Here is a 21,482-nt window from a genome sequence, read left to right on the forward strand (position 1 = left end):
GTTCTACTCTATCCTACAGGGTCACTATGAGTTGGAATCGACTTGACGGCAATAGGTTTTGTTTTTTTTTTTTTTTTTGGTTTTTTATTTATAGTCTAACAGTGCTTGGCCCATAGTGGTACTCTATAAATGGTTGTAGTAGTAGCAGTTACTATAAGAAAAAGAAACCTAAGACCAAGGAAAGAGTCTGAATCAAGATTTAGACATCAACTTCAGAGTTTGAAATAGATACATAGTTCCTGGATTTCTGTTTCTGGAAGCACCCCCAGTTGAGCTAGCTTTCAGAAGTTAACTGGGATGGAAAGTAAATTTAGGGGTTGCTAATAGGTCTGGGTGGCACAAAACGGATTGATACTAACGTAAAGGTTGGCAGTTAACCCACTCAGTGGCACTGTGGAAGACAGGCCTGGCAGTCTGCTTCTGTAAAGATTACAGCCAAGAAAACCTTATGGAGCAGTTCTACTCTGTCACACATAGAGTTGCCATGAGTTGAAATCAACTCAGCAGCAGTGGATTTGTTTTTTTTTTTTTTGGCTAAAAGCCAATAATAGATCAGCTCACATCAGTAAGTGGCATAATTGATGCTTGAATTAAAGTGTGACTTTTACTCCAAAGCCCGTTCACTCTGTATGTGACCTTTTAGCATTAGTAGGAGAATTCAGAGTACTTGCTGTTTAGTAAATGGTGTCTCCCTGGTAGAGAAGCTCCTCTCATCCTGTGTAAAGTCTGTACTTGTCTGTCATACTTTCTCCCACAGAGGGTTGTTGTCTTGTTCCCACCAGACTATTACCCAGGTCTCTTTCCTGGCAGGAGCACCAGTGTGTGAATCAGTGGACCTGGGACCATCTCTTGATTGGGAGTCTAAGTGATTTTGACTCCAATAATGTAGAGCTGGGCCATAGTTCCCTCTTGATTTTGCATACCAAGTTTTCTCAGGGATCACTTCAGTGGAATTGTTGCTCCTTTTGCCTTCTCCTGTTCCCAGTGTGATTGTAGGCTTTTGCCAAAGCTGCCAAAAACAGCGGAAAAAAAGCAACCATGGAATCAACATGGGGCCTGCAGACTCTCACAAAGCTCTCCAAAGCTCAACTAACTTTATGAGGGTTCCCCCTTCCTAAAACATGCCCCCCCCCACACACACACACAACTTACCTGGACCTATGCTGGTCCTTCTTAACATCTTTCTAGCTAGTCTGAATGTGTCAGGACTGCTCGGGCTCCCAGAAGACTAAAGAGTAAAGTCCATCAGTCACTTCCAGTCTTACGCATAAGAAACGCTTTACTTGAGCGCTTTATTTTTTGGCTTAGGAAAGACCAAATCCACGTTTTAATTGCTAATTCGAGACTTGGACACATATCACTCGTGGTTCCCATTTGTTTCAGAGGGATTAACTTGAGAGGACCGCACCTAAACTTTGTGCTAAAAGGGTCAGTTATGGAAGGAGACCCTTTCTAAATCTTCTCTAGTCTGGAACTTGCTAGGTTCAACTTGACATTGAAATATTCTGCTCAGAAGTTATATGCCTTTTAACTTTGTTTCTGCTTTGTATTTACCTGGAGCCTGCACACAAAAATGAACTTTTGAGTTACTCTGTCACAATTTCATCTTCTGCATACTACAACCATGTGCCACAGGACTAACATGCCCAAAGATAGAGTGAAAATCTTCAAAGGAGGTTTCTCAGGTTTTTCTTAGATAGCAACACTTAGTAGTGTAAATAAAACAGGTTGGGAGGGCCTAGCTTCCATTTCCTTTTCATTTCCATCATCACTTACATGACTCTACAAAAGCACTGCTTGTTCTCTGCTCATCAGCACTTATTTAATACCATTTTGCTCTCTGTAGAGTTATAATTTCTTGATTATTTTTCTCTTCATTATTTTCTCACAGTACATTGCTGTGGTATCAGGTAGGAAGCAGGAAAAATGATGGGCCCTCTTCTTCCCACCCCAGTTTCAGGAAGAAAGCATAGTGAAGGGAGATAGAAAGTGTTTTAAGACTATATTCAGACTGCTCATTTCTTTTAAAATATTCTAGTTACTAATCCAGTTGCTTTTGTATTTCTTCTTTTTCCACATTGCTTCTCAGGAAAGATAACTAAAATTTAGGACAATGGTCCTAGGTGGGAAAACCCGGAGACTTACAGACCACACTGAGCCACCTTTGAGAACTAGTTTAGTTTCGGTCAGACATTGCGATGTGAGTCTAGTCTGGAGTGAATAAATCGAGTCTCCAAGGCTCTCCCAAATTACTCAAAGAATCTTTAAGAACTATCATTGTGAGGATTGAGTCTGCAGCAGGAAAGTTGACCTGGCTCTACTGCAACCCTAGGACTTGTCTGGACCCAAGCCATCCTTTGGGAGTTGGGAAAATGTTCTTTTCCCTGGTTTGAGAGTTGCTTGTTATTCCTACTGAGGCCTATTCCAGTATTAATTTTGTAGGAGAATTGGCTCATGTAATTCAAACCACTTAGATTTCCCAACCTGCACTACAAACTAGGGAATATAAATTTATTTTATTTATAATGTGACTGTAACTGGCCGAAGATTGGATCCCAGTATACATGACTGATTTCTCTGGACTTAGCACATGATCAGGCTTTGTTCGTTTGTGCCAGGGATTGGTAGGCATTATGAAAAGTGATGGGAGGACCAGAGGTGGCCTTGAACAGAGCAGAAAGCAATAGAATTCTGTGACAGTGGCTTCACCTGCTTCTCGAAATTCCTTAGATGTCCAACTTCCTCTCTCGTAGCTGACCTTTCTATACATTGGATCCAGCTGTCTTTTCTTGATCTGCAGTGAATATAGTAACTGCTTCTGCTGAGACTCATCCCAGTGCTAGTTAATGTTAGCCTTTTCCAAGAGTTCTTGCTGTCCGGTTTGCCCCCACGTGGCTTCTGTTGCACACTTTGTTGTGTAGGAGTCATTTGTAGATAATCGGTTGTCAGTCAGTATCTTGCTTGTTCTAGCATGTGGTGTTGTGAGGCAATAGAAGAAGCAAGACAGCTTCTCTTCACGGCCAGAGCAGTGGCATTCTCCATTCCTGCATGCATCAAGTCAGGAATTCTACCAGCAACTTCTTGCCTTTCTTGACCTGTGCTGGTGGTAGCAGGGAGCGGTTTTGCTTGGCAGCATTTCATTAGTACATTGCTGGCAAGACCGTGGAGCTTGTGTTTAGGAAATGCACTGATAGTGTCATCTCCATAAATTGGCATTGATGTCTGCAAATACCGTCATTTTGCAATTATCGACTGTAATGGAAGAAAGAGGAGTCTTGGCTGAGACTTGTGTATAATCCAGCAACTATTTACATTTAATATTGCTGTGTAAATGTGTGCCTTCCTTCATCTGCACACATTAGGCCACATCATCTTTCTTCTTCCTGTGCTTTCCTCTAATTTTCTGCTAGTAATCTGGATAAGAATCTTGGAGAGTGAACTTTTTAGATGACCATCCCTTAAAAATTCCGTTGCCATTGAGTGGATTCCAACTCATAGTGACCTTGTAGAACAGCCCCATAGAGCTTCCAAGGAGTGGCTGGTGGATTCGAACTGCTGACCTTTTGGTTAGCAGCTGAACACGTAACCACTGTGCCACCAGGGCCCCTAAGATGACCGTAGTTAATCTTATTTAGGTGATTATTCTTGCTTAAAAACCCCATTGCTGTCTTTTCGATTCTGACTCATAGCAACCCTACAGGACAGAGTAGAACTGCCCCATAGGGTTTCCAAGGAGCGGCTGGTGGATTCAAACTGCTGATCTTTTGGTTAGCAGCTGAACACTTAACTGCTGCACCACCAGGGCTCCTATTCTTGATCGCTTATGTGATATTTGTTTTTCTGAGCCCCTGTGAAGAGTAAGCAGCTAAGTACTATTTCAAGCTTAAGTTCTACTTTAAACTTATTGAAAGCTAAAAGAATTCTCATTAGAGAGATGAATTCAACCCCAGACTTAAGCAAAACACTTGAGGAATATTTTTTCAACTTTCTGGACTCATGTTTATAGACTTCTTCAGCAATGGCATTTGCTTTATGGAGACGAGATGTTAAACCAGCTGATCGTGAGCATTCACGTTCATCCCCAGCAAAGTGATGAGTTCGATGTATGGTTGGTATATCAGTTAAAACTTTTTGGTTGCAAATAAAAGGATACAAGAGTAATTCAAGGAATCCAAGGGCTAAAATGCCTCTGGGCCTCTGGAAGTGACTAGAAACGAGAATTCAGAGGCAGAAAACTCCAGGAAAGGTCTTTGTCTCCGTTGCTCTTTTTCCTCTCTGTGTGTCTGCTTCCTTTTTTTCTCTCTCAGCAAACTAACTGCCTTTACTTCTTAGATACATCCTAATATAATGATAGAATTTGGCTACTGATTAGCTCCCAAATCTATATATTATCATTCCCACCACATGAAAGGCTATTGTACTTTGACCCATTCCAAATTCCTGGAGGAAAGGATCTGGATTTAGGTCAGATTTCAACCCTGACATCTTTAACCTTACTGGGAGAGGATCACCTCATAAAAACGTGGCTGCTGTGAGCCTACCGTTATGGAGGAGGGAAAATAAAGCTCATGCATGGAATTTCTTGTTACAGAGGCTTAGAACTAAACAGAGTTCCCAGCCCAGGAAAATTCAGGTTAGGCTCATGCTGAAGTTGTATGCTTTTATTTATTTATTTTTAGCACAAGCCCGTTAGTTTGACTCTTTTGTAGTATTATAGCCTTGTTACTAATACAAATGAGAGCTTACAGCTCATTTCTCAATTCAGTTAAAATAGAAATAGAAAGGGCCTTGAAAGATCATCTCGTGTTCAAAGAGTGGATTATCTGAACCGTTCAGGAGAAGTGGTTGTGTAAGCCCTTCATAAAGAAGAAAGAAACTTTACAGCCATTCTTCAATGACCCGTTCAAGTATTCTTTCTTTTTTTTTTTCCACAGAAGAAACTGCATGATTTTAGGAGCCTAGAATTGAATTATTGACCTAATACAGACTTGCCCCGACTCAGCCAAATACAGTGAGAACTTTTCTATTCCTTAGCAATTCATGGAAATAAGTTCCATACGTTAGAACAATTTTTACTTCTTAGTGACTGTCTTCTGTTTAACCACCAACACCTTCTTACCTGTGGTTATGATACAATTTCCCAGGGCTGTAGGAATAAAAGATAGTATGAAATTTCAGCTAATTGATCTCAAACAAATAAACATCTCTTCCCTATTTTAAAAGATTTTTGGAGAAGATTCTTTAGCTTTTCTTCCACTGCCCACTACAACGTAGTGCTGTGTTTACCCATATTTTATAGATGAAAAAATGACTGAGAGGTGACCTTAAATCTGTTCTGAAACAAGGTGGATCATAAATAGTGACTGAGCCAGGACCAGAATTCCTGCTTTTTGATTCCCTGTCTGGTGTTCTTTCAGCATAGCCCTGCGAAGAGAAAGGAATCATATTAGCAATGCCTTGTTTCCTAGACCTAGGCCAGCTTTTCCTAATCCCTTTGGTGGCCACAGTCTCCATGGAAGGCCCACTGTGTAAGAAAGCATAGTCCTCTGCACACTTTCTTTTGCTTCTTTACAATCTAACTCTTGGCTCTTTTTTCTTTAATTCCCCTTAGATCTCCTTCAGGATATCTATGTGAGAGGAGACAAAAGTTCTCATTTATTTACTCTTTGGGTAAAAATGTATTAAGTGTCTGCTATGTGCCAGGTCCTTTTCTAGCCATTGCATCCATTACTACTATTGGATTCAGACTGACATCGCTGGAAAATTCTAGTTGATCACTTGCAGATTACAGCAAAAGAAGAGTCATATCCATGCTACCATTAGATCACTGTCATACAAAGTCAGCCATGTGTAGTGACATTATTCCAATCATATCCCTTTTGAGGAAGGCAACATATGTATAATAGTAATAGCTAACAAGTATTCAGCCAGCTTGAGCCAGGTGCTACACTAGGTGCTTTATTCATCATCTTATTTAAACCTCACAACAACCCGATAAGGTCAGTATTATAAATCCCTTTTCACAGATGAGTAAACTGAGGTTCAGGCAATAGTGGTTAACATTTAAGTCATTTACTGTGTACTAGGTACTGCGTTAAGTGCTTTATACAATCATGCTTAATCCTCACAACAACCCTGTGATATTCAGCTATACTTACTTCCATTTTAAAGATGACAAAAACAGATTCCAAGAGGTTAAGTATCTTGCTTAGGTCACGTAGTAAGTGATATAACTTGATTAGGCTTAGTAGTGATCTGGTAACCTCTTTAAAGTGTTGAAAAGCAAAGATGTCACTTAGAGGACTGAGTTGCTCCTGACCCAAACCATGGTATTTTCAATCGCTTCATATGCCTGTGAAAGCTAGACAGTGAATAAGGAAGACCAAAGAAGAATTAATGCATTTGAATTATGGTGTTGGCAAAGAATATTGAATATGCCGTGAACTACCAGAAGAATGAACAAATCTGTCTTGGAAGAAGTACAGCCAGAATGCTTCTTGAAAGCAAGGATGACGAGACTTCATCTCATATACTTTGGACATATTATCAGGAGGGACCAGTCCCTGGAGAAGGACATCATGCTTGGTAAGGTAGAGGGTCAGCAAAAAAGAGGAAGACCCTCGATGAGATGGATTAACACAGTGGGTGCAACAATGGGCTCAAGCATAACAACGATTGTGAGAATGTCGCAGGACTGGGCAGTGTTTTGTTCTGTTGTACACAGGGTTGCTATGAGTTGGAACTGACTCGACGGCACCTAACAACAGCAACAGTGATCTACCCAATGTCATACTTTCAAGGTCAGGATTAGGGTTTCCCTTGATTTTTGTCTGATATCTAGGCCTTCATAAGTGGATCAGGGTTGCAGTCCCTCCTGAGGCCTGTGTGTCAAGGCTCATTGTCTGCCTCCTGCCCATCCTCCCAGTCCTGGTGCACTGGCACACCAGGAGTGCTTGATGCTGGCTGGCCATGCCCCTTGGATAGCCTGATGTCTGGGCATAGCCGGGAGAGCCACCTGTGGACTCAGTTTTGACCCAAACATCGTGAACTTACAACCACATTTTGCTCTGTCTCCTGTCATTGATCTCTACCTGTGCAAATAAGAAATCTTTCAGCAGCTTCAAATTTGAGCCAGCGGCTTGCATTTAAACCTGAAATTCAAATGGTTTACAAGTTTTTTTGCTTGTTTGTATTTGTTTTTTAAATCTAGAAGAACAGAAAAGCCATTTGTAGAGAACAGGGCATATATGTGACACAGAGAAGATGCATTTTTAAATGGAAAGACAAACCATAAATACCAGATCGACAGTCATTAACCTTTCAATATGTTGGCATTTCCAGAGCTCTCAGGAAAATTTTGTTGTACTTTCTCACTGTTATTGGCTTATAAACTTCCCGATAGTTCCCTTTCCAACCTGGAAGCTTCTTTGGTCCTGAATTTTTTTTATTTGTTTATTCATCAAATGTTTACTAAGTACCTGCTGTGGGCTAAGGACTGTAGATGCAGCCGTGAACAAGACAGACATAAACAATTAATTAGAACCAAGATAAATGTTACAAAGTAAAAGATAGGGTGCTATTAAGATATTAATAATAATGGGGGCAGTAAGTCAGGGAAGGCTTTCTGGAGGAATTTATCTTTAAGCTAAGACCTGAAAAATGAAATAGGAGTTAGGTAGGTAGTAGGAAGGAATGCAAGAGAGCATTCCAAGCAGACAGAACAGCATGTATGATGGCCCTGAGACAAGAACTTGACTCATTTGAGGAGCCAACATGCAGTTAGAGACAGGAAAATATATCCAGGAGAAAAGGAGCCATGTGTTGGTATAAGGAGCTTTCTTTTGCTTTTTAAAAATTACTGACTTAAATAATAAAAAATAAAAATTGCTGACTTAAAATTAATACTACTGGAAAATTGGTACTATTGCTAGCCCATTGTTATTCTCCTCATGGTGTAAAAGATAATGTGGCCATATTTCAAGGTGATACTGTGGGGAGGAGTAGCTGCCAGTAGCTAAGAGGGAGGCTGGGGGAGGTGGGGAGGAGTAGGAGGTGACTCTGATTCTGGGGGTTGTATCTCCTTAGGCTTGAAGACAATTGTGGGTGCCCTAATTCAGTCTGTGAAGAAGCTGTCAGATGTGATGATTCTGACAGTGTTCTGCCTGAGTGTTTTTGCCTTGATCGGACTGCAGCTATTCATGGGAAACCTGCGAAACAAGTGTGTTGTGTGGCCCATAAACTTCAACGAGAGCTATCTTGAAAATGGCACCAAAGGCTTTGATTGGGAAGAGTATATCAACAATAAAAGTAGGTGGCCCTTTCTCTACAAGAGGAAAAAGAAAAGTCCATTTCTAGTTTGCATGGTCAAAAGCTACCACTGGTCTTAAAAAAGTAGTTGGGGCTAGAAAGGAATGCAGTGCTACTGGAAGTAGCCCTGCAAAGTTATTCTCTTTCCTTTCAGTAGGATTGTGTTCAGAAGCTCTCAAGCATCAGCCTGCTCTCTTTTCTCCCCCTTTACACCAAAAAGGAAGCTTTATTGCTTCTTTGCATGTACCCCCTAAGCTTTTGCCTTGAAATTCAGGCTTAGGAGCTTGATAAAATCCGCGTTGCCTAAGATATTTAAACGTTTAGTCCGGAATATAACTAGTGACACCAAACTTTGTTAATACTACCAAGACCTTAGTGATTGATCTTGTCTAGGGTTCGGGTAATCCCTAAGGCACCATCTGATCCTATCATAGTTGAGGAGTTTTAATCACTTCATTTGAGGAACCAGAGCACTTGGGTCTTACATAAAGGAAAATTTGTTGCAGTAGTACTTCTGTAAAATAACTTTAGAAGTTAGTAAAATCGCTGTCAGTCACTCCTGAGGAAATAGGGACAGTTAAATAGCCATGAGATTGCAAAGGGGATTTAAGGGACACGTGCAGGAAAAGGAAATGTACCTTCTAATTTAAAATAGGACTTGGTAACTAATGACTCCTAGGATTTCTAGAGTATCTCGATAAAGAGAAGCTATAAGGTTAGAAGGATGAAGTTGTATAAAGGAGGGAAGAACTCAGAAAACTCACTTTCAGACCCCTTTGATTTAAGTACCAGAGCCTAACATGTCAACTTGAAGTATGAGTGGAAGTCAGGTGTCTGTGAAAAGAGCATTGCATCAAGGGATTAGGGTAGCACTTTTAGATTTTAAGTATCTATAGGAAAATCATTAATGAGAAAGAATTCTTATCAGGTTTCACTGCTGTCAGAAAAGATTTATATGAGCTAAAATCAATAACTGTTTCTGCTGGGGCTAGTTAGGAACAGTGTAACCTTATTCTCTCATTCACTTAAATCTGCTTTATTCAAACTTTTCTAGCCAATTTTTACACGGTTCCTGGCATGCTGGAACCTTTACTCTGTGGAAACAGTTCTGATGCTGGGTAAGTAGCTCACCTAATTTTGTTCTCCTCCCTTTAAAAAATGAGTAAGGTTTCCACTTTTCCTTTTCTTTGTGCTCATGTAGCAGACCCTACCTATTTGTTGACTCAGATATTCTTTTCGTTTCATATTTTTCCACTCAAATTTGACATTTCACTAGTAGCCTTTACAGAGATGTAAAAGGCTAAGGATAGAATGCATAACACCAGCTATCTTGCCTGCCGCACATACAGTCCCCTCATTCTACCTGAAGACAATTAATGTAATGTAGAGTAAGAACACTATCTTGGTGACAGCTTAGCACCCAAAAACCCATTGCCATGGAGTCAAGTCCAACTCATAGGAGGACGCAAAATATGCTAGGCTTGATAACGTAGAGGAGGGAAAAGAGTAGCAACATAACGTTCGAGTTCTGATTCTGCTACTTCTGGCTCTGAGGCCTTTGGCAAGCCGTTTAACTTATCTGCACCTCAGTTTCTTTATCCATAAGCGGATTTATTAAGTCATGTTCTTTCTTCCTCACAGAGTTGATTTAAGAATCCAATTAGGTAACATACATGAGAGTACTTTGTAAATAGAATGCTATTTAAATGTAGGGTAGTGATGTCATTATTCAGAGTATAATGGGTCTTTTAAGAATCGGCGTTTTAAGATGGCCAAGAAAACTAGAAGTCCACTTAATTTCTTTATTGCAGTAGCTACTAGAAATTGCACTGAAATAAATATCAAGTCATATTATTCCATTGCATGTATGACTTAAGTTGTCATAATGAGTGTTAAGAGAACAGACACAGTTAGGAGGAACTCCTAGCCATTTGTCGTTTGGGATAGTAGCTAAACTGAATTGCACATTGATATGAATCTAGGACAGTGGTTCTCAAACTTTGGCATGCATTAGAATCACCTGGCATGTCTCTTAAAAATCCACATCCTCACATTGTGAGAATTGCAACCAGTATCATAAAACCATATGTGTATAAATTTTTTAATGAGAAATTAGCTTGAGCTGTAAACTTTCACCTAAAGCACAATAAAAGAAAATAAAACATTCAGATTCAGGGATTCCATATCCAGAGCTTTTAATTCCTGGGTCTTGGGTAGGGCACAGGAATCTGGATTATTAAGGAGCATCTCAGATAACTCTGATTTTAGACTGTCCCCCAGGACATCATTTTTTGAAAAATTAGCCTGGCTACTTTCTTTCTTTCCTCTCTCCAGTGTGTTGGCCTGGCTCTGTAGATGGTTATTTAGTGTCTCCAAAATCATGGAGATGACGTATAGCTGATAACTGGGTGGAATTATGTTGAAAAGCCCTGAACTTCCCTTTCTCTCTTCAGGCAATGCCCAGAGGGATACCAGTGTATGAAAGCAGGAAGGAACCCCAACTATGGTTACACAAGCTTTGACACTTTTAGCTGGGCCTTCTTGGCACTGTTTCGCCTTATGACCCAGGACTATTGGGAAAACTTGTATCAGTTGGTGAGTAATACTTCTTTTTCTTCTGTGATAGTGTTTGCATGAGTATATGTGGAGTTGAGGACATTCTGTGTGAGAGATAGTTATACAGGACCTTAGAATGACATTTCCTCCACTATTCTTTATGTCATATCTCTCTTTTTAAACCAATCCCGTTGCAAAAGGGTAAGGAAGGATATCACTTAAGATGGGAACTTCCTGTGACTTGGACTTGATAGAAAGATGGAATTTGTCTGTTAATGCTCTTTATTGGAGACTAGTAGATGAATGATATAATGTCTTATATTCTTCTCTTTTCTTTTTTATTATAGCAAATATATATGTAAGAAAACATTTCCCATTTCAACATTTTTACATGTACAATTTAGTACATTAATTGTTTATTATATTATTCAACCATTACCATTGTCTGTTTTCCACTTTTTTCCATCACCCTTAACAGAAGCTCAGTGCCCCCTAAGCAGTGACTTTTCCTTGCCCTCTTCCATGTGCCCGTGGTAACCACTAATAAACTTAGGTCTCTATACATTTGCCTCTTCTAGATATTTTATATTAGTGAGAGCATACAGTATTTGTCCTTTTGTGGCTGACTTACTTCACTCAGCCTGATTTTTTCAAGATTCATCCATGTAGTGGCATATATCAGGACTTCATTTCTCTTTATGGCTGATAATATTCCATTGCATGTATGTACCACATTTTGTTTATCTATTCATTTGTTGATGAATATTTAGCCTATTTCCACCTTTTGGCTGTTGTGAATAGTGCTGCAATGAACGTTGGTGTACAAGTATCTGTTTGCGTTCCTGCTTTCAATTAATTGTTAGATCATATGGCAATTCTGTGTTTAACTTTTTGAGGAACCACCAAACTGTTTCCCATAGTGGCTGTACCATTTTACAATCCCACCATCAATGGATGAGGCTTCCGATTTCTGCATATCCTCACCAGTGCCTGTTAGTTTCCATTTTTTTAATCATAGCCATTTAATGGGTATGAAATGATATCTCACTGTGGTTTTGATTTGCATTTCCCCAATGACTAATGACATTGAGCATCTTATCATGTGCTTGTTGGCCATTCATATTTCTTCTTTGATAAAATGTCAATTCAAGTCCTTTGTCCACTTCTTATTCTTTTCTTTATACTCGTTTTAGAACCAACTGAAGAAGTCAAATATACTTCTTAGCCCAGAGCATTTTTTCTTAAAAAAAAAAAAAAAAAACAGGATTTTTCTGTGACAGGAGTATATAGGGAATATGTGGAAGTAGGAGGGGACACAATGAACGGGAGGGTCTACTGACATTTGGTGTGAGGTGGAGGTAGGGAAGGCCATTCAGCCCTTGGGGATGCTAAATGTTCTTCAGTATGAAGGAATACCATGTAATGAAGGACTGTCCTGTGCAGAATGCTAATAGTGTCCCTGCAGAAGAGCACTAGCCCACTAGCCCATGAGTTGTTTTCAGCCTGGCTCATTTGATGCACGGTACTCAGAAAATGGTCTTTGTTTTTACAGACCTTACGAGCAGCTGGGAAAACGTATATGATCTTCTTTGTCTTGGTCATCTTTGTGGGTTCATTCTATCTGGTGAACCTGATCTTGGCTGTGGTGGCCATGGCTTATGAAGAACAGAATCAGGCAACACTGGAAGAGGCAGAGCAGAAAGAGGCTGAGTTCAAAGCAATGTTGGAGCAACTTAAGAAGCAACAGGAAGAAGCACAGGTTAGTGATCAGTTTTTTGAAAGGCCTTCTTGCGAGAGAGCTATGACTAAGGGCCCGTCTGATTGCCAATCCAAGTGACCTTTTCTAGGCACATCGTCAAACAGAGGTCATTGATTTGATTAAGATAATGCAAGTAACAACTGCAGATGGTTGGTCTAATTATTCCATTTGTCTTAATGACCAAATTATTTGGTAATATAATCCTTTGTTGACTTTCCCAACTGTTCAGTATTCAGCTGTTATAATGGCTGGGAAGAAAAGAGGTAGCCAGAGAAATTTATATAGTACTTCATATAATCATAACCTTTTGGTGAGGAAAACATTAGGATCCTCTTTAGAGATTCTGTGATCATAAAAAGTATTATTTCTAATTGAAAAGATACAGATAAAATATTAAAGTAAAATTTGAAAAACAAACTTGTAATCCCATCACCCTGACAATTTACTTTCTAATTCTTATCCAAATGCACATATGTTTTTTAAATTGTTGGACCCCATAATGTATAATATGGTTTCTTAGCATTCATTCTCAGAGATGCCTAGGGGGATCCTTTGGTAACAAGAAGGCAGCCAAGTTCTTGTCTGAGATACTCAAGAGAATAAAACCCAAAGTTCCTACTGCTTGGGTCCTGCTCTGATCACTCAGGACTGTGTGCCAGGATCATAATACAACTAGAAAATGGAGGCAGCCAGGTGCTGGCATAGTCCTCCTGCCCACACCCCACCCCAAGCCCAGGTCACACTACCTGTCTGTGGGAAAGAAAATGGTCTACACTAATTGACTGACTTTGGGTGGCTCCAAGTTAATTGCTTCTGATCTGGTCTGCTGCCGTGATTCATTTTCTAGGCTGCTGCAATGGCCACTTCAGCAGGAACTGTCTCAGAAGATGCTATAGAGGAAGAAGGTGAAGAAGGGGTAGGCTCTCCTCGGAGCTCATCTGAAATATCTAAACTCAGTTCAAAGAGTGCCAAGGAAAGACGTAACAGGAGAAAGAAGAGGAAGCAAAAGGAACTTTCTGAAGGAGAGGAGAAAGGGGATCCTGAGAAGGTATTTAAATCAGAGTCAGAAGATGGTATGAGGAGAAAAGGCTTTCGGCTACCAGACAACAGAATAGGGAGAAAATTTTCCATCATGAATCAGGTAAGCTCCTTGCATTGGGTCAAATAAGCTTAAGAATTTAGGGTTTTCCTAATCCCACCTGATCCTCAAATTACCCTTTGGCCTTACATTGTCCAGACCCACCCCTGCATTCTCAGCCCTACCTCTCTATGCTCTGTACTGTTCTCCTTTAGGAGGTAGCATCACCGGCGTTCGGCAGTAAAGTCTATGTCACACCAGTGATCACCATGTTCTAAAACACCACGGAGAACTTTTCTAAGCATCTGAAAATCAGAATTTAGCTCAAACACCTCTTTTTAAGAATTGCATGTAATTGTAGGTTAAAAATGGGGGTGGGGGGCGCCATGAAACTTTTTAGGTTACCTCATTTCAGCATGACAAGTTCTGGAATTAGCTATACAGTGTCATGCTGATAAATTAGCCTGTAGTGGATTGAAAGCCTCAGTCTTACTCAACTTTGATAAATTGGGAAACTAAGAGAAAGAGAAGGGTGAGGACTTACTGAGCATTTTATTACTGTATCATCTAATAATAAGAATTTTTATGTTTCAAAAAATGCCACCAAAATCCAATTCTTAGACCATTTAATTCCCCATTTTAAAGAAATGCTAAAGGGTTTGTAGACCTAGTTGTAGAACAGATTACAGTTACTGTTTATGGCAGTATATCCAGTGTCTTTTCTTGTTTCCCAGAGATGACTCATTGTGTCTCTTCCCTGTGTCTCTCACCTGCCAGTCCAATCTTCTGCCAGCCCTGTTCAGCTTGCCACAACAAAATCTCTCATGTCCACCCCCTTCTTTCTATTCCAATTAATCCTGTCCTAGTTCAGACTTCTATATTATTTTTTTCTATTTCAGTTGCCCACTGCAGTGTCGTTTCCTCTGGTCTTTCTCCTCCTATATATTTTATATATTGCTAGAAGATCACTACCTAAAACATAGCTCTCAATATTCATTTAGCAAATGTTTATGGAGTGCCTACCATATGCTAAGGATTGTGCTAGATCCTAGAGGTTAAAAGGTCGTTAAAACACTGTTCCTGCCCTAGAGTGCTTAAAATGTAGCAGTGCAGCCAGATACATAATAAAATTATTAATATAATAGCATCAAAAGTATTATTCCATAATAGAGATATGCTGGGAGTGTTTTGGAGAGCATAGGTCTATCCCAGCCTGGAGGTTTGGCAGATATTTTATGAAGAAGGTAGATTTCTGAATTAAGGCTTAAAGTATGAACAGGAATTAGTCAGGCAGTATATGTGTGTGTTAGTGCGGGAGCAGTAAGGCAGAGAGAAGAAAGGACCGTTCCAGGCTTGGAAGGAAAGTATGTTCCAGTTTGGACATCCTGAGTTTGAATTATTTGTTGGATAACCAAGTAGAGAGGTCTTTTAGACACAGGAATAGTCAAATCATAGTTCAGGGAAGAGGTCAGGAGATGAAAGAGGGTGGTTGAAACCATGAGACTTGGTGAGACCTGTCTTAGGCTGGGTTCTCTAGGCAAGCAAAACCAGTGAAGCATATATATATATATAGAGAGAGAGAGAGAGTTATCTCAAGGAAATGGCTACATGGTTGTAGAGGCTGGCAAGCCCCAAGTCCATTGGTCAGACATCAGGACGGAGGCTTCTCCTAACTCACGTAGCTGCAAGGGCTGACAAACCCAAGATCAGCAGATCAGATGGCAGCCCTCTGGCTCACAGCCTACGGGGGCTGACTAATCCCAAGATCATCAGGTAAGCTGCTAGCTCAAGTCCCTAGAACCAGAGGGCAGAAGATGATGCACTGGATGCAGGATCCAAAGCAAGAGCTTTGCTGGAACATCCATTTATATACTGGAGGCAGGCCACACCCCAAAGGAAACTCCCTTTCAACTGAATGGTTGCTCATAGCAGATCTCATCATGGAGTTGATTTTATCATTATGTATCTGCCAAACTACATCATAACTTCCAAACCACTGAGAATCATGGCCCAGCCAAGTTAATATACAACCTTAACCATCACAGGGTCACTCAAGAATGTGTCAGAAGAAAGAAGAGTAGGCCAAGATCATACCCGTTGGTGGTCATGGGCGGAGGAGATGGAGCTCATGAAAGAAAACAAGTTAACAGTCATAGAGGTGCTAAGACAACCAAGAGAGTTCAGTGAAGCAAGAGAGTGGAAGGGTTGGAGAGGGAAGGGGAGTGATCAATGTATTAAAATTTAGCAGAGATGCTTGGTGAAATCAGAATTGGAAATATACATTGGATTTCACAATATAAAAGTCATTGATGACTTTAAAGAGAAATGTTTCAGAGCAGGGTAAGAAAGGATGCCATATTGAATGGGATGTGGAGACAACGAGTGTAGACTTCACATTCAAACTTTTTTAAAGAGTATGGGCAAAAATAAACATTTTTATAATCTGTGGGGGAAGAAGCCAGAAGAAGAGGGGTAGAGGCAGAAAATTGAGTAGAACAGGAATAGAGAATAATCTTGGAAGATGTGAGAATAGGTATAGTCTCTAACAGGAAGGTGCATCTTCTTCTCTGAAACCTCAAGAAAATAGGTGAGGGTGGGCATGGATAAGTTTGTAGCGAGACAATAGAAAGCTGAGGAAGTTGACACCTGAGTCTGTACTCTTTCAGTAATGTAGGAAATTAAAAATCTTATTGAAGGGAATGAGAGGTTGAGAAGAAGATTTAAAGAAAATATTGAAGGTTTAGAATAGTTATTAAGAAGAATGGGAGAGGGAATTCCCCTAACTAGATTCATTCTATTTATTAAATAATTGTTGAAAATACACACAGCAAAACCTATACCAATTCAACAGTTTTCTACATGTACAGTTCAGTGACATTAATTACATTCTTGAAGTTGTGCAACCATTCTTACCCTCCTTTTCCAAAGTGTTCTCCCCCACTGACATAAACTCACTGCTCCCCAAACTTCCTATCTTACCTTTCGAGTTGCTGTTGTCAATTTTATACCATGTAGCTAATTCTTTAAAAGAGCACAGTGCTGAAGGCAGTAAGTTCCAACTCTTTAGCATGGAATTCAGAGCACTCCCTTCCTCCCCCAATGTGGACACAACCTAGCTTTTCAATATTTTCCTTCACCTTGTCCCCCTCAAGCACCCTATACTTAAACCAGAATGAACTACTAGATGTTTCTCATACATGGTCTTTGTTTTCCACTCTCTGTGGTTTGCTCCGGAAACACTCTCTCTAAAATACCCTATTTTTCCATCTCTGAGTGTCCACATTATACTTACTCTTCATATCCTTCTCTCAAGAAACCTTTCCTGACTCCCCCGCCCCACCCCATTTCACACTCAGTTGGAAATTATCATTTCATCTTTCTATTATGTTTTATATGTACCTCTTTATTTGCTGCTTTTTACTCCATCTGGTATTATATTTATGTTCACATTGTCTCCTCTCTTAGATAAGTCAAGGCCTGCTTCTTGGCAAGCGGCTAAAATTCAGATATTTGTTGGACAAATGAATGGAGGAGTTTTAGAAATCTGATTTAACCCCTCCTGGGACTTCTTTATGGCCTGGGACTCTCTCTCCCTTTCACCTCGCCTTTCTTTTAGTTCAGCCTCTTTGGGGGAAAATATGATTGCAGCTTTGTTGTAAATGTCTCGAGAGCTGTCACTGTGTTAGTTAACAAGTACCTTAGCGCTGTTAACCTTTGCTATTGAATAGTCCCTGATTAATCAATAGGCTTTAGCACAGAGTTACACTGATTGTTCCCTAGCTCAAAGAATGAAAATGGGCTTCTGAGATGTCCTGCTTTGCATTAAAGTGTTCGCTTCCTCTAATTTCCCCATCCCCAAAAAATTGTACATTCCTAGAGGCTATAGCTGACTGTGAAGACTTGCTTAGAAGCCCCATGGTAGTAATATTCTTTGTCCCAGGAATGGCCTGCAATTTCTGTGAATTTATCTGGAAGGATGATTTAGAAAACGAAGGCCTAGAGAGATTAACTAATTTATTCAAGGTTATATAGCTAGCAGATATTAGAGCCAAGATTTGAACCCAGGTCCACCTGACTCAGAGCTTGTGCTCCTAAACACTGTATTCTATAACCACCCATCTCCCCACTCACCTACATATATACATAGCCATCTCTTCTGTTGGTTTAATAAGGAATGTGGCTTCAATTTTCGCTTCATATAGCTCAGGCATGTGTCAGTTTCCTTTACTTTCAGATCTTCTGAGATTCCCTGAACATCTCCTACCCAACCCATTTCCTACCCATTTATCTATAAAACTACTGCTGTATTCTTAGGGCACGGGATAGTTTATAAGTATTAGGTTGAGTCCATTTTTGTGAAGTATTATAATTATTCTATTGTAGCAGTCCTTAAACTCTTTGGTCTCAAGACCCCTTTATATCCTTAAAAATTACTGAGGACTCCAAAGAGCTTTTTTTTTTTTTAATGTGCTTTTAATTTATCATATTAGAAATTATAATCGAAAACTTTAAAAATGCTTATTTACTAATTCATTTTAAAATAACGATAAACCCATTACATGTTTAATACAAATTACATATTTTTTATAAAAATCAACTGTTTTCCAAAACAAAAAAATTAGTGACAGAAGTGGTGGTGTTTCACATTTTTGCAAATCTCTTTAATGTATAGCTTAATAGAAGACAGCTGGAATATATCTGCTTCTGCATTCAATCTGTTGCAATTTTTTTTTCAGTTGAAGTACTTTAGGAAAATCCAGTTTCATACAGATACATATTTGGAAAAGGGAGGAATACTTCAATAATCTTTTCAGATAATTGTGTATATTCTTTTCTGATACTATTCCAAAACTTGCATTGATTGTTTCTTAAAGGTTAGTTGCAATGTGGAGTCTGAAACTATGTTAATAACTTCATACTCTATTACATTAAAATCCATTGCTCTATTTTACACCATAGATCTTTTACCCATGAATGGTTTGTAGCATCATGCATTGATCATTTTTTAAATATTGGTTCACTTAATTCCACAAATCTTCCAAATACTGACACATAATATCACATTCATTATTACCACCACCAATCTCAGATCTCATCAGAAAAGTCTTTACATATTGGGAAGCTGTCAAGCTCACAGTGTTCACTGCATACTTTTGAGAAAATGAGAGATAAAGGCAAATAACATCTTAATATTCTGATAAAAATAGTTTTGACGTCATGAGCCCCTAAAAGGGTCTCTGGGACTCCCAGGGTCCCCAGACCATACTTTAAGAAGAGCTACTGCTCTGTTGGGAATAAAAAGTGAGACCTTTTTTCCAAAACGGAGATATGTACCCAAGGCACACTTTATTAACAGTAGGGCTTCTGCCTGAACCTCAGTGTTCTATGTTAAACTAAACTGTATATCTGGCTAGAAGCTTAAGGAGGCCTCCATTTCCCCTAAACCCAGTCTTGGGCTCTTACCATCATCTGGCTAGCCACATTGTTTAGAGCAGTGTTTTTCAAACTACCTGTGATAAAAGACAAATTTCTGTTTTTCCCAATTCTTCATGAACTAATACTATTGTAAAATGCAATAACAATTAATTTCTAGAATTCATTCTAGAATTATCACATTCTTGGATGTTATGGCAATGTCAAATTGCTATAAAAGTTTCTAAATGCTTCTCTTTGTTATTGTACTTACCTCATTGCAAACCAGTAACAAACAGGTAAGTACTAACACTGGTCTATGAATCCTATTTTTTAGTAGAACTGGTTCAGAAGAATGAGTCAGTGAGGTACCCAAACATATAGATAAGAGGAATAATGAGCAGCGAGCTGGGGGAGGCCCTGATCCCTTTAACAGTCCAATAACATGGAAGACGGAAGTGTAAGAACTCACCATGTATGTGCCGTTTTAACACACAGTAACATCATCCACTCATAAATGAGCCCCAGTCAACATTCTGGAATATAACCAAGTCAGCTCCGCCTCTCTGGTGCAGGGATAAGAGTAGAAGCAAAAAACAAGAAAGGGATAGGAGATGTTTCATACCTGTACCCTCATTTCTAGAGGCCTGTGTATAGCATGTGGTAATTTATATATTTAACAATGACATTTATGTAAAATGATACATGATTGTGGTTTTCTTAATGTGGCCCCCAGTGATCAAGTTTATTTATTGTCTCAGAGACTTATGTGTTGCATAGAGCCAAGGCAGGAAGAGACTACATAACAAGAGAAAGAAACAGGTGAGAGAATAGAGTAAGATGGAACTAGAAATATCCAAGGAAAATGTACTGATCTGGGGACCAGGACTTTGTACATTATGGGAAGAGGTAAGAACTGAAAGTATTTTGAGTCTAGAACCAGAAATGAAGTTCTAGGTGGCCGAAAGATATAGGTGAAAATCTTAAAAGAGGAGCCCACAGCCTTTCTTTATCTTCAAAAGTGTTATTAGAAAAAGGTTTATTTAGCACTTAATTACTTATAAACTTATAAAGTATGCACTGTATTAGTATAATCCTAGCCCATAAAGAACTTCCAGAGTAGAATCATTTTGCAAGAAGGTTAAGGCCTAAACTCTAAGACAAAAATCTCATGTAGTTAAAAATCATGTTGAAAGTTTCTTCAGAATCATTATTGAGCAAATTAAGTATCTCAGCAAGGAAGATTGTCTAAGATCAGTAGTTTGTCAAGTTTCTTTCTCGTGGAGCAGTAGTCATTAAACTGGGGTTGCATCACTTTGGGGTATTTGAAGACTTACCAAGCACAGTTAGTTTTAAGGGACCCAATTTCCAGATCTCTAACTGGCATATATACCTGTGACTGAGATTAGCTCTCTGGTCCAGAATCACACCAGTTCTCCTTTCCTACTTCCCTTTTCACAACCAACCTTCTCACACTTTTACGGAAGGAAGACATACCTCTTACTTATCCTAAATCTTACTGTGGTGCATTGCCCTAAGATATAAAAATCCTGGGGGTGCAAACAAAGGGACAGTTGAAAAGATTAGTATATATAAAGTTTTGTTTAACAAGGAAACTTCAGTCCATGGTAAGTCTTTCTGAATTTACCTATCTCTGTTAAGAGTAAAAGAAAGAGTTATAATTGGGAGTGTTGGGATGTCTTAAGTTCAAGAGATGGTTGTCACTGTAATACTTAATAATTATAATTCAATAGTTAATAATTTAATGTTTTTATTAAATTGTACATTAATGCATTTATTAAAAATAAAAAATGAAGTCAAACTTTTACCAGTGGAAATAAGTCTGATTTGGCTAAATAAGCCTGATTTACTTTGACAGTGAGGCCTGGCTTTGCCAGTAAGGTGATATGGTAGGCATTTTCTTTAATGAGCTAAATTGGTGGTTTTAAGATTTGGGTAAAAATATATTTAAACTATGTGATAAGATAAGATCATCTTACTAAAAAATAATCGCCGGCAATGGCATACAGAACTTAGTGATATTTTGATTATTCCAACTTTTTCTGTTGGGTTAAACAAGGTATAAGAGAGTAACCCATATAATTAATAGTTATTGATTAGTCGCATAAAGCCCTTTTGGTATCCTCCCCAGAAGTCTAGACAGGTAACAACTAGGTAACAAAGCTTTTGGCAGGTTGGGTGGTTTTCGGTTATTTACTTTAGACAAAACTGAAAGACGACTTAATTGAGTTGTCAGCCATTTAATCATTAAAATAAATTTTGCTTAAAAAATAAAATTTGCTAAAAATTTTTGAAATGGCGTATCTTTGGCTATGTGTATTTTCACCAAAAAAAAAAAAAAAAAAAGTT

At 39.1% G+C, this 21,482-nt stretch overlaps 1 protein-coding gene across 6 annotated transcripts in view; it reads left to right on the forward strand.

Moving 5' to 3' along the window:
• The window catches only part of SCN8A (sodium voltage-gated channel alpha subunit 8), a 228,317-nt gene that overhangs the window by 124,438 nt on the left and 82,397 nt on the right, over window positions 1-21,482 (forward strand). For 4 of the 6 annotated variants that reach the window (XM_004388346.1, XM_004388347.1, XM_004388345.2 and 1 more), the window contains 5 exons: window positions 8,086-8,307; window positions 9,362-9,425; window positions 10,761-10,902; window positions 12,416-12,622; window positions 13,470-13,763. In XM_004388346.1, coding sequence (XP_004388403.1) covers window positions 8,086-8,307; window positions 9,362-9,425; window positions 10,761-10,902; window positions 12,416-12,622; window positions 13,470-13,763 — 929 coding nt within the window. Of the gene's footprint in view, window positions 1-8,085; window positions 8,308-9,361; window positions 9,426-10,760; window positions 10,903-12,415; window positions 12,623-13,469; window positions 13,782-21,482 lie in introns of all 6 variants that reach the window. The other 2 variants (XM_023742420.1, XM_023742419.1) reach the window with 1 other exon arrangement.

Source organism: Trichechus manatus, unplaced genomic scaffold, assembly GCF_000243295.1.
Source record: "Trichechus manatus latirostris isolate Lorelei unplaced genomic scaffold, TriManLat1.0 scaffold00209, whole genome shotgun sequence".
NCBI classification, from domain to species: domain Eukaryota; kingdom Metazoa; phylum Chordata; class Mammalia; order Sirenia; family Trichechidae; genus Trichechus; species Trichechus manatus.